This window comes from Budorcas taxicolor, chromosome 4 (assembly GCF_023091745.1).
Source record: "Budorcas taxicolor isolate Tak-1 chromosome 4, Takin1.1, whole genome shotgun sequence".
NCBI lineage: Eukaryota > Metazoa > Chordata > Mammalia > Artiodactyla > Bovidae > Budorcas > Budorcas taxicolor.
The window spans coordinates 88,594,798-88,608,099 of record NC_068913.1 but is presented as its reverse complement, the minus strand read 5'-3'; the positions used below and the strand labels follow the sequence as shown (position 1 = coordinate 88,608,099).

The window sequence follows — 13,302 nt, the reverse complement described above, 5'->3', positions numbered from 1 at the left end:
AGGATGGTAGGATGGCATCACCGAATCAATGGACATGAGTTTGAGTAAACTCTGGGAGTTGGTGATGGACAGGGAGGCCTAGTGTGCTGTGGTCCATCAGGTTGCAAAGAGTCGGACACGACTGAGTGACCAAACTGAACTGAAGGACTTGGCTATACGGATCTTTGTCAGCAAAATAATGTCTCTGCTTTTCAATATGCTATCTAGGTTGGTCATCCCACTCCAGTACTCTTGCCTAGAAAATCCCATGGACAGAGGAGCCTGGTAGGCTACAGTCCATGGGGTCACGAAGAGTCGGACATGACTGAACGACTTCACTTTCCCTTTTACTTGCATGCTTTGGAGAAGGAAATGGCAACCCACTCCAGTATTCTTGCCTGGAGAATCCCAGGGACAGAGGAGCCTGGTAGGCTGCCGTCCATGGGATCACACAGAGTCGGACATGACTGAAACGACTTAGCAGCAGCAGCAGCAGGTTGGTCATAGCTTTTCTTCCAAAGAACAAGCATCTTTTAATTTCATGGCTGCAGTCACTATCTGCAGTGATTTTAGAGCCCAAAAAGATAAAGTCTGCCACTGTTTCCATTGTTTCCCCATCTATTTGCTATGGATTGATGGGACCGAATGCCATGATCTTAGTTTTCTGAATGTTGAGTTTTAAGCCAACTTTTTTACCCTCCTCTTTCGCTTTCGTCAAGACGCTCCTTAGTTCTTCTTCACTTTCTGCCATAAGAGTGATGTCATCTGCATATCTAAGGTTATTGATATTTCTCCCAGCAATCTTGATTCCAGCTTGTGCTTTATACAGCCCAGCATTTCGTATGATGTACTCTGCATGTAAGTTAAATAAGCAGGGTGACAGTATACAGCCTTGACATACTTCTTTCCCAATTTTGAACCAGTCCATCATTCCATGTCCAGTTCTAACTGTTGCTTCTTGACCTGCATACAGACTTCTCTGGAGGCAGGTAAGGTCGTCTGGTATTCCCATCTCTCTTAAGAATTTTCCACAGTTTCTTGTCATCTACACAGTGAAAGACTTTAGCATAGTCAATGAAGCAGAAGTAGGTATTTTTCTATGATCCAGCAGATGTTAGACATTTGATCTCTGGTTCCTCTACCTTTTCTAAATCCAGCTGGAGCATCTGAACATTCTCCGTTCATGTACTGTTGAAGCCTCACTTGGAGAGTTTTGAGCATTACTCTGCTAGTGTGTGAGATGAGTGAAATTGTGTGGTAGTTCAAACAATCTTTGGCGTTGCCTTTCTTGGGGATTGGAATGAAGACTGATCTTTTCCAGTCCTGTGGCCACTGCTGAGTTTTCCAAATTTGCTGGCATATTGAGTGCAGCACTTTCACAGCATCATGTTTTAGGATTTGAAATAACTCAACTGGTATTCCATCACTTCCACTAGCTTTGTTGGTTGATGCTTCCTAAGGCCCACTTGACTTCACACTCCAGGATCTCTGGCTCTAGGTGAATGATCACTCATTGTGGTTATCTGGGTCATGAAGATCTTTTTGGTTTAATTCTGTGTATTCTTGCCACCTCTTAATATCTTCTGCTTCTGTTAGTTCCATACCATTTCTGTCTTATTGTGCCTATCTTTGCATGAAATGTTCACTTGGTATCTCTAATTTTTTGAAGAGATCTCTAGTCTTTCCCATTCTGTTGTTTTCCTCTATTTCTTTGCATTGACCACTGAGGAAGGCTTTCTTATCTCTCCTTGCTATTCTTTGGAACCCTGCATTCAGATGGATATATCTTTCCTTTTCTGCTTTATCTTTAGCTTCTCTTCTTTTCTCAGCTATTTGTAAGGCCTCCTCAGACAACCATTTTTCTGTTTTGCATTTCTTTTTCTTGGGGATGGCCTTGATCACTGCCCACTGTACAATGTCATGAACCCCTGTCCATAGTTCTTCAGGTACTCTATCTAACAGATCTAATCCCTTGATGCTGTTTGTCACTTCCAGTGTATGACTGTAAGGGATTTAATTTAGGTTATACCTAATGGTCTAGTTGTTTTCCCTACTTTCTTCAATTTAAGTCTGAATTTGACAATAAGGAGTTATGATCTGAGCCACAGTCAGCTCTCAGTCTTGTTTTTGCTGGCGTCTAGAGTTTCTCTGTCTTCATCTGCAAGGAACATAATCAATCTGATTTTGGTATTGACCATCTGGTGATGTGCATATGTAGAGTCATCTCTTGTTTTTTTTTGGAACAGAGTGTTTGCTATGACCAGTGTGCTCTCTTGACAAAACTCTAATAGGCTTCTCCATGCTTCATTTTGTACTCCAAGGCCAAACTTACCTGTTGCTCCAGAAAGCTCTTGTCTGCCTACTTTCACATTCCAGTCCCCTATGATGAAAAGGACAGTTGTGTTTTTTCTTTTTGGTGTTTGTTAGTTCTAGAAGGTCTTATAGCCTCCAGACAATGAGAAATTATTGTTGTTTGTAAGCCATCCCGTCTATGGCATTCCATTACAGCAGTCTGAGCAGACTATGACAAGGGGTTAGTATTGGGGAGAGAAAGAAAAACATTGAGGATTCATCCAGGTTTATAGCCTGAAGCAGGAGATGGATGTTGATGTCTTTCAGTGATGCAGGATGCCCTGGGAGAGGAACAGATTTAGAGGAAAAGACAGTGTTATCAGTATCAGCCATTTCGGAGCTGAGTTGCCTCTGAAATACTGGAAGGAGGAGATACCAAGGGAACATTCAGGTATTTAGATGTTTGGGGCTGAAATTCAGAGGAAGGATATGGAATTGAAATACTGATGTAATCATAAGATGTCAGCTATTGGAAATGATTCTATCAGTAATTGCTATTCTCAGGCATATGTGTTATAACTGTGATCTGCAGGGACCCCTGTGGAAGATGTAGAGAGATGAAAACCACCTTAAAACAAAAGCAAAAGCTTCTAGGGACTTCCCTGTCAGTCCAGTGTTTAAGACTGCGTGCTTCCAATGCAGGGGACTTGGGTTCAGTTCCTGGTTGAGGAACTAAGATCCCAAATGCTATGTGATGTGACCGAAGAAAAAGTTTCTAGCCAGAAAAGGACTTAGATAATTTTTACCAAGAGAAAAAACGCAGGCAGGAACATTAAATCCTGCCAAGGGAAGCATACAAGAAATGCCGTGTTTACTGCTACCTTACATTGTTGTTGTTCAGTCACTAAGTCATGTGTCCAACTCGTTAGTGCCCTGTGGACTGCAGCACGCCAGGCTTCCCTGTCCTTCACCATCTCCTGGAGTTTGCTCAAACTCGTGTCCATTGAGTCCATCTCATCCTTTGTCGTCCCCTTCTCCTCCTGCCCTCAGTCTTTCTCAGCATCAGGGTCCTTTTCAGTGAGTCAGTTCTTCACATCAGGTGGCCAAAGTAATGAAGCTTCAGCTTCAGCAACTGTTGCTGAACGTGAATGATCAGTGTTGATTTCCTTTAAGATTGGTTAAGTCCAAGGGACTCTCAAGAGTCTTCTCCAACACGACAGTTCAAAAGCATCAATTCTTCAGCACTCAGCCTTCTTTATAGTCCAACACTCACATCCATACGTGACCACTGGAAAAACTGTAGCTTTGAGTAGACAGACCTTTGTTGGCAAAGTGATGTCTCTGCTTTTTAATACACTGTCTAGGTTTGTCATAGCTTATATTAGAATTAACTCAAACATACTGGGAGTTCAGGAGCACGAGACTTCATTCCTGCTTCATGCTACCAACTGGGTCTCCTTGCATGACTGTTTCCTCATCAAAAAAGCAGGAGCATTGAATGAGAAAAATATCTACAGCCTTTTCTCAGTCTAAAGCAAAGATCCTTATATATGTTTGTGTGCGGAGGCCTCGGGGGCCTGCATCTTTTCTGCCCAGGCTCTCAAGTTCCATAGCACACGATGTGCTAGACTTAGAAGACAGCCCTGAGATCACTTAGCAGGGGCTTTTCAAGCATTTTTATAATGTCTGTGACATATTTATATATACTTTATGATGTGTGTGAGATATATCAATATTTAATGTCTTCAAATATGTCTTAGATGGTGGTTGCTCAGTCACTAAGTCGTGTCCAACTCTTTGTGACCCCATGGACTGCAACCTGCCAGGCTCCTCTGTCTGTGGGATTTCCCAGGCAAGAACGCTGGAGTGGGGTGCCATTTCCTTCTCCAGGGGATCTTCTCAACCCAGGAATCAAACCCTTGTCTCTCGCATTGGCAGGCGGATTCTTTACCACTAGTGCCACCTGGGAAGCCCACGAATACATATACATACACATACACATGAAGACCTATTCTTCTTGATAACCTAGAGTATTTCCGCCTGTATTTCCTTTAAGAGGGACAGAAGACAGATCTGAACTGTCTGGATGATATAATTAAAATATCTTCCCCCTCAACCCTAACTCAACCTGATTAAGTCAACTATTTTTTTATTAGTTTACTTATGTATTTTTGGCTGTGGTGTGTCTTCATAGCTTTACATATACATAAGAAAATGACTCTTGCTGCTGCTGCTGCTGCTAAGTCACTTCAGTCGTGTCTGACTCTGTGCGACCCCAGAGACGGCAGCCCACCAGGCTCCCCCATCCCTGGGATTCTCCAGGCAAGAACACTGGAGTGGGTTGCCACTTCCTTCTCCAAAGCATGAAAGTGAAAAGTGAAAGTGAAGTCACTCAGTCGTGTCCAACTCCTAGCGACCCCATGGACTACAGCCTACCAGGCTCCTCCATCCATGGGATTTTCCAGGCAAGAGTGCTGGAGTGGGTTGCCATTGCCTTCTCCTAATGACTCTTCAATTCAGTCGCTCAGTCGTGTCTGACTCTTTGCGACCCCATGAATCGCAGCATGCCAGCCCTCCCTGTCCATCACCAACTCCCGTAGTTCACTCAGACTCATCGTCCATCGAGTCAGTGATGCCATCCAGCCATCTCATCCTCTGTTGTCCCCTTCTCCTCCTGCCCCCAATCCCTCCCAGCATCAGAGTCTTTTCCATTGAGTCAACTCTTCTCATGAGGTGGCCAAAGTACTGGAGTTTCAGCTTTAGCATAATTCCTTCCAAAGAAATCCCAGGGCTGATCCCTTCAGAAAGGACTGGCTGGATCTCCTTGCAGTCCAAGGGACTCTCAAGAGTCTTCTCCAACACCACAGTTCAAAAGCATCAATTCTTTGGTGCTCTGCCTTCTTCACAGTCCAACTCTCACATCCATACTTGACCACAGGAAAAACCATAGCCTTGACTAGATGGACCTTAGTCGGCAAAGTAATGTCTCTGCTTTTCAATATGCTATCTAGGTTACTCATAACTTTTCTTCCAAGGAGTAAGTGTCTTTTAATATCATGGCTGCAGTCACCATCTACAGTGATTTTAGAGCGCAAAAAAAAGTCTGACACTGTTTCCACTGTTTCCCCATTTCCCATAAAGTGATGGGACCAGATGCCATGATCTTCGTTTTCTGAATGTTGAGCTTTAAGCCAACTTTTTCACTCTCCTCTTTCACTTTCATCAAGAGGCTTTTTAGCTCCTCTTCACTTTCTGCCATAAGGATGGTGTCATCTGCATATCTGAGGTTATTGTTATTTCTCCCGGCAATCTTGATTCCAGCTTGTGTTTCTTCCAGTCCAGCGTTTCTCATGATGTACTCTGCATATATGTTAAGTAAGCAGGGTGACAATATACAGCCTTGATGTACTCCTTTTCCTATTTGGAACCAGTCTGTCGTTCCATGTACAGTTCTAACTGTTGCTTCCTGACCTGCATACAGATTTCTCAAGAGGCAGGTCAGGTGGTCTGGTGTTCCCATCTCTTTCAGAATTCTCCACAGCTTATTGTGATCCACACAGTCAAAGGCTTTGGCATAGTCAATAAAGCAGAAATAGATGTTTTTATGGAACTCTCTTGCTTATTCAATGATCTGGTAGATGTTGGCAATTTGATCTCTGGTTCCTCTGCCTTTTCTGAAACCAACTTGAACATCTGGAAGTTCACGGTTCACATATTGCTGAAGCCTGGCTTGGAGAATTTTGAGCATTACTTTACTAGTGTGTGAGATGAGTGCAATTGTGAGGTAGTTTAAGCATTCTTTGGCATTGCCTTTCTTTGGGATTGGAATGAAAACTGACCTTTTCCAGTCCTGTGGCCACTGCTGAGTTTTCCAAATTTGCTGGCATATTGAGTGCAGAACTTTCATAGCATCATCTTTCAGGATTTGAAACAGCTCAACTAGAATTCCATCACCTCCACTAGCTTTGTTCGTAGTGATACTTTCTAAGCCCACTTGTCTTCACATTCCAGGATGTCTGGCTCTAGATTAATGGTCACACCATCATGATTATCTGGGTCATGAAGATCTTTTTTGTACAGTTCTCCTGTGTAGTGGAGAAGGAAAAGGCAATCCACTCCAGTATTCTTGCCTGGAGAATCCCATGGATGGAGGAGCCTGGTAGGCTTCAGTCCATGGGGTCACAAAGAGTCGGACACGACTGAGCGACTTCACTTTCTGTGTATTTTTGCCACCTCTTCTTAATATCCTCTGCTTCTGTTAGGTCCATACCATTTAAACCCTGTTAAAACCCAGCAGGAAATTTAAACCCATATGCCGTGTGGCACACTGCAAGTTTCATTGTACCAGTCACTTCAGTGTGCCTTCATCTTTAATTTCCCTGAGGGTGTACGTGATGAGGCAGAGTTGGTAATCACCCAGACAGAGTTTAGGTGCTCAGTATTATTCCAACAAACCCAGTAAATGACATCCACAATAAAGAGCAGGGAAACAAAGAGATTACAGGGTTTCATTCCCACCCGACGTTCTCAGGAGAACCGAGCTCAAGGCAATCTGTGAGTATTTATATACTCCCTGAGCTGTACAGAGAAAGTTCACAGGAAGCAGTTAAAAACACAGCAACTAAATCCAGCATTTAACTGGATTTTTTTGGATTCTTGCAGCTCTACACAGTTAAAAGCCAGGTGGAAACTATATTGCTGTTAGTCAACATTGATGTTAATAGATGTGGGGTTTTACGGTAGCTCTTCCACCACATGTGCCTTGACAAAGAAAACCTTCCTGTTGGAACCATATGGCTCACCTGGTTGGTCCCAGGGGGCCAGTCACTGCTCACTGCCATGTAAGCACTTAGAGTCCCTGCTGTATGGGGCCTCCCCCAGGACCATTTGGAGTAGAAAGGATCCCAGGGAGACTCTGTCCTGTTGTTAAAATGGAGGCCAAGAATTCTGTGACATGTGTGCAGCAGGACCACCCATCCACACATTGGACTTAGTGGGGTATAACCTGGTGCTGCTTCATATGCTAAAGAAGGGACAAGCTAGACAGGCTGCCATCTGCCACAGTGGGGAAACTTCTGCCTGCGGGTCATCTGCTAATGGACTTCCCCCAATGTTGTCTTAGCCACTCCATTTCAGCTATCCTGCTCGGGTCCTAGGCTACCATGTGAATGAAGCTTACCCACTATCCTGCGATGGAAGTCAGTTTCAGTTGCACTGTTTATCCTTCATCACTTCCTGCCTTGCCTCGTGACCAACTGTATACATCTCTTTCTCTCCTGCTAGTTTGTATGTTCCTAGAGGGAAGGTTCTAAGATTCATCCTTTTTGTATTTCCCATATTAGGTGCTCAATAATAATAACCAAATAGTATTTATTGAACACTTATTATATACCAAGCACATTACTGTCCTATCATTTAATTATTACAAGGTTGTAATGTGATGATAAAAAAACAGAGCTTTGGAGCCAGACCACCTCTGTATCCAAAGCCTCCCTCCTCTACCGTCAGCCCCAAGACCTTGAAACAGATAGTATTCCGACCTGGGTCTTCTGACTTATGGTGTCAACTCTGTCCTGCCTCCACAGATATCATTTCATCGAATAAGACCAATTCTCTCATAACCGAATTTATTATTTCTCCTTACCACTGAACAACCCCAAGGTTACCCCCACTAACTTGTAACTTAATATGTGTAGGTTTTTAGACATATAATCCCTAGTGATTTAGCTGATCATACCAAAAATATTCATTCTTTACATCTCTTAGTGTGTTGCCATTTCGCAGCCCCTTCATCTGAATCATCTCTGTTGATCTCCACCCCATCCTTGTTGTGGGCAGAGCAGTGTCAGCCTCCTCGTTTTATTGATGAGTACACTGAGGCTAGAGAAGCTGAATGTCCCGCCTCTTAACTCACAGCCAGAGAGTAGGCAGAGCTACAACTCAACCTCAGACCTTCTAAATCCATCCAAGGCCCACCGCTACCTTGCCTAGGCCCTCAGCATCACTCACCTGTGTAAGCAGATACTTGCTTGCAGGCACCAGGAACCAGGTGCTGTGCTAAAGCCTTCAGTGGTTCAGGTTGTCTGGTAACCATAGCAATGGTCGCTCTCCTCGTGGCAAATGAGATCACCCAGTTCACACTAGCGCTCAGGATTTGAGTTACTAGAGATGAGGCATTTTCCACAGAGGGCCATTAACTTTGGAATTCCCTTCCCCTCATCTGACACAGCCCTGGAGTATTGGCCTTCTGGGTCTTTGCCAACCACATCAAGTTGAGTTAGTCAGCTATGATTGGCAAAAAATCTGAACAAGCAGGAGGAAAGTGCTCAATTGACTTTTAGTTGTGAGCAGTTTGTAATTTTGTGTTATTTGCTGTTTGTGTCCCCTAGGATAACTAACCAACCATACATAATTCTCGTTCTTTAAAAACAAAATTTTAGTCAGCAGTTTGCATGAATTTATTTCTGTGTTCTTACATCATGTCGCAAATGATGTGATGGAGAAACCTATAGGGAAGTTTTTGTTCCTTTTGCATAAACTATTTTGCAGTAATTGACCAGCCATAGAGAAAAGATTATCTCCTGTGCACTCTCAGCGAGTTCCCTGGTCACCAGAGACCAATAAGCTGTGTCCCTGGAACTGTTATCACTTTGTTGAAGAAGCTGCTATGTGAACAAAAACCAGCCTTCATTAATTTCCCTTTTCGTATTTAAAAAACCTTGTCAGTATTTTCCCTTTGGGAAAGTATAATTTTTCAATAGTGCATATTATTTTAGTTCTGAAAAGGAAAGATGTAGGGTCAGTCAGTTCAGTGGCTCAGTAGCGTCCGACTCTTTGCGACCCCATGAATCACAGCACGCCAGGCCTCCCTGTCCATCACCAACTCCCAGAGTTCACCCAAACTCATGTCCATCGAGTAGGTGATCCCCATCCAGCCATCTCATCCTCTGTCGTCCCCTTCTCCTCCTGCCCCCAATCCCTCCCAGCATCAGAGTCTTTTCCATTGAGTCAACTCATGAGGTGGCCAGAGTATCGGAGTTTCAGCTTTAGCATCAGTCCTTCCAATAAACACTCAGGACTGATCTCCTTCAGAATGGACTGGTTGGCTCTCCTTGCAATCCAAGGGACTCTCAAGAGTCTTCTCTAACACCACAGTTCAAAAGCATCAATTCTTTGGCACTCAGCTTTCTTCATAGTCCAACTTTCACATCCATACATGACTGCTGGAAAAACTGTAGCCTTGACTAGACAGACCTTTGTTGGCAAAGTATTGTTTCTGCTTTTGAATATGCTATCTAGGTTGGTCATAACTTTTCTTCCAAGGAGTAAGTATCTTTTAATTTCACGACTGCAATCACCATCTACAGTGATTTTGGAGCCCCAAAAAATAAAATCTGACACTGTTTCCACTGTTTCCCCATTTCCCATGAAGTGATGGGACCAGATGCCATGATCTTCGGTTCTGAATGTTGAGCTTTAAGCCAACTTTTTCACTCTCCTCTTTCACTTTCATCAAGAGGCTTTTTAGCTCCTCTTCACTTTCTGCCATAAAGGTGGTGTCATCTGCATATCTGAGGTTATTGATATTTCTCCCGGCAATCTTGATTCCAGCTTGTGTTTCTTCCAGTCCAGCGTTTCTCATGATGTACTCTGCATATAAGTTAAATAAGTAGGGTGACAATATACAGCCTTGATGTACTCCTTTTCCTATTTGGAACCAGTCTGTAGTTCCATGTCCAGTTCTAACTGTTGCTTTCTGACCTGCATATAGGTTTCTCAAGAGGCAGGTCAGGTGGTCTGGTATTCCCGTCTCTTTCAGAATGTTCCGCAGTTTATTGTGATCCACACAGTCAAAGGCTTTGGCGTAGTCAAGAAAGCAGAAATAGATGTTTTTCTGGAACTCTCTTGCTTTTTCGATGATCCAGAAGATGTTGGCAATTTGATCTCTGGTTCCTCTGCCTTTTCTAAAACCAGCTTGAACATTTGGAAGTTCACGGTTCGCATATTGCTGAAGCCTGGCTTGTAGGAGATCCTTACTAACATCTCTTCTTTATCTTCATGCCATATCTTAATGTTCCCACTCAATGAAATAAAATGCTTCACATTTTTAATTACATTACAGTATATATGTGTATATATATATATATATCTTTATTTTCATTTCATAGAAACTGAACGTTTTAGAGAGGTAAAATTCTTAAGACAATTTAAATTCCATATCGCTGCCCCAACACAAACACACTGTTTGACTGATGGGAGAACCGGTGCACTGGTTGTCTGGACTTCACGTTGCAATCAGCAACAGAATCAGGATTTATTTTCTCAGTCTGGTGCTCTTTCCATTGTACTCTGACATGTTTGTCTCTGTTTGAGCTCCTGACTCCTTTGTAAGCTTCTGAAAGCCGGGGTGATCCTTATGTGTCCCAGTTGGAGCTGCTTGGTGAATACTCGCAAGCTAATATATCAGACTTTATTTTAGTGTTACAAGAGTCTCAGATGTTACACCTCCTTTTCATTATCTGTTCTCTTTTTCATTTAACCACTTCTGTGGTTAGAAAAGTTGGCGAATGGTCAAGTGATATATGATAGAATGGGCTTTGAACACTTGACCATTGTTGTTTCTAAACATCTTATTTTTTTCTTGAGGTGTTATTGACATGTTATTGACATTATATTAGTTGCAGGTGTACAACATAATGATTTGATACCTGTTTGAATTTCAAAATGGTCACCAAAATAAGCCTACTTAACATCATCCATCCCCATTCATAGTTATAATATTTTTCCTTGTGATGAGAACTCATCTATACTGGAGTTGAAAGTTATTCTAAGGAATAGTCTCAGGGATTTAAAGTTATTTACTAAGTGGTTTAAATTATCTCACACATAGTAACCAGACTCCTATTATACATTGTTCTTTTATCTTTAAAAATGTACATATTATTTCCTGAAAAGTGAAAGGACCTTAGAGTTCATCTTTAATAAACATCACAAGTCAACCTCTTAGGTGTCAGTTTGTACATTTTGGGTTTTTGTGCCATGGGAGAAGTTGGTTCAAGAATTGTTTGCCCTGTTATGTGTTTGTGTGTACAGTCCTATCCTAAATACTCAACCATAAACTGGATTCTAGTTTGTTTCAGTGCTGGAAGGGGTGTTGTCTAAGCTCTCAAGATATGATGAAGGCACTTTCTTTTCATCCATCCTGTCATTCACTGTGAGTATTTTGAATGAGTTCTCCTCTGCTGTCTTTTGACTGCTATCATAGTGCTTATAAGTTAAGAAAATAATTCTCATAATTATCTCTTTTCCACTTAAGGTGAAAGCAGCTGCAAAATATGTTGATGTTCCAGTAAGTATTTTTTATTTGTTTTTAAAAACTACATATAATTCCTCTAAAAAAGTATTTATGGTTCACCATGGGTTTATTTCAAATCTTTAAACCATGTAATTCCCTCAGGGAGCAGTTTATTTTCCTTAAGCGAGGACTAGCCCTCGTAGCAAAACCTGGCAAGGTTATTTCAGTGTACTTTTTGTGTTGTAACTTGGGGACGTTTATGGAGGTCATTTCATCTTGAGAACATACCAGCTCATTGGTAGCTCCAGGATCAGGGAGAGAATGCCTCACATTATTTATAGAAAAAAAGTTCACTCTCCTTCCCTTTTCATGAAGGCTCTAACAGGTGTCTTGTAGGAGTTTAAGTAACAAACAAGAGGGGTCAGTTAAATCAGAGGACTAGTTTTCTAAATACAGAAGTGTTATAAATAAATCAATGTTGACTTACTTATCATTTGGTTTTTTACAGAATTCTTGGGAAATAACGCATAACCTGTAAACTTGTTCAAAAATTAAGAGAGTAAACTATGAAACTTGCTTAGCTACAATGAAAAAAATTTACATGATAATTATAATCAACAAGTTAGTACAGCATTTGTAAGTTGACAATCATTAACAAAGTTTTTGCCTTAAATTCTGTTATCACATATATATGATCAAGGCCTCTGACATTCTGTTGAATCATGTGTCTTGGCATGTATATCAAAGAGTTAGAACATAATGAAAAAAAAACATAAAATTTAAAACTAAGTGGAATATAAGTCATCTCATCTTTAATTTAGGCTGTGCTTGAATAGCATTACCATCTCTAGGTCATTATTATAAATGTTAGCACTTTTAGTGGGGGCAAGTTTTGTATATCTGTTGTAGGTGGCTCTTATTTTTAAATTGCATGACTTAATTTTATACTATGGATAGACAGTCCCCAGATTTATTGATGCTATAGTTATTAAAAATGAACATTTGAAATGAAAAGGCCATGGACTTTCCTATCTTTGCCTAGGGTTTCTTGGGAGTAGGTTTTGTTTGTTTTTAGTTTTACAAATAATTCCCAAAGAAGTTTTGTCATACTTTTTGTCTTGTATCAGAATCAGAAAATCAGTACTGGGCAATAAGCAAAATAATCACATGTGTGTGGTCCTGCAAAGGAGCAGCTCAAAAGAGAGAAAGAAAGGAGTAAGGGGGAATAGTTTATTGCCATCTGAAGAAGAAAAGGACCAGTCATCATGGGAACATATGGACTTTATTGTTCTTAATGAGTACTTTATAATATAGATTTTATTTCTAATTTTGAATTATTAAATACAAATGGAATGGAACATCATAATTATTTCTGTTCTTAGGGCTTTTGCGATTCTTAATTTGACTCTGTACTAGATCTGTTAGAGCCCATAGAGCTTCATCATTGAAAGACACGGGAAGTGGTTCATTCATGCTCCTTCTCAATGCAGAAGCCCCCTCTCCTAATAGCCCTCAAAAAGATTCAGTCAAGCTCTTTTAATTTTTTCAGTGATTGTAGGCTCACCATAAGGAAGCTTCCTCTTATGTGTTATGAGTTGAAATTCTGTACCTCTGTGAATTCTATATTGTTTCTAATTCCTTTTCTGCATGATAGCCCTTCAGATATTTGGTGATAATTATCATGCATTCTCTTCCCAAGAGATATGATGGCTATTCAAAAGGATTTGTTGTCTAAG

At 41.4% G+C, this 13,302-nt stretch overlaps 1 protein-coding gene across 1 annotated transcript in view; it reads left to right on the top strand.

Annotated features, from left to right (window-relative positions):
* Positions 1-13,302, top strand: part of CADPS2 (calcium dependent secretion activator 2) — a 562,792-nt gene that overhangs the window by 510,805 nt on the left and 38,685 nt on the right. Inside the window, exons 28-29 of the mRNA XM_052639068.1 lie at positions 11,402-11,485; positions 11,588-11,620. Of these exons, the coding sequence (XP_052495028.1) occupies positions 11,402-11,485; positions 11,588-11,620 (117 nt within the window). The remainder of the gene's footprint in view (positions 1-11,401; positions 11,486-11,587; positions 11,621-13,302) is intronic.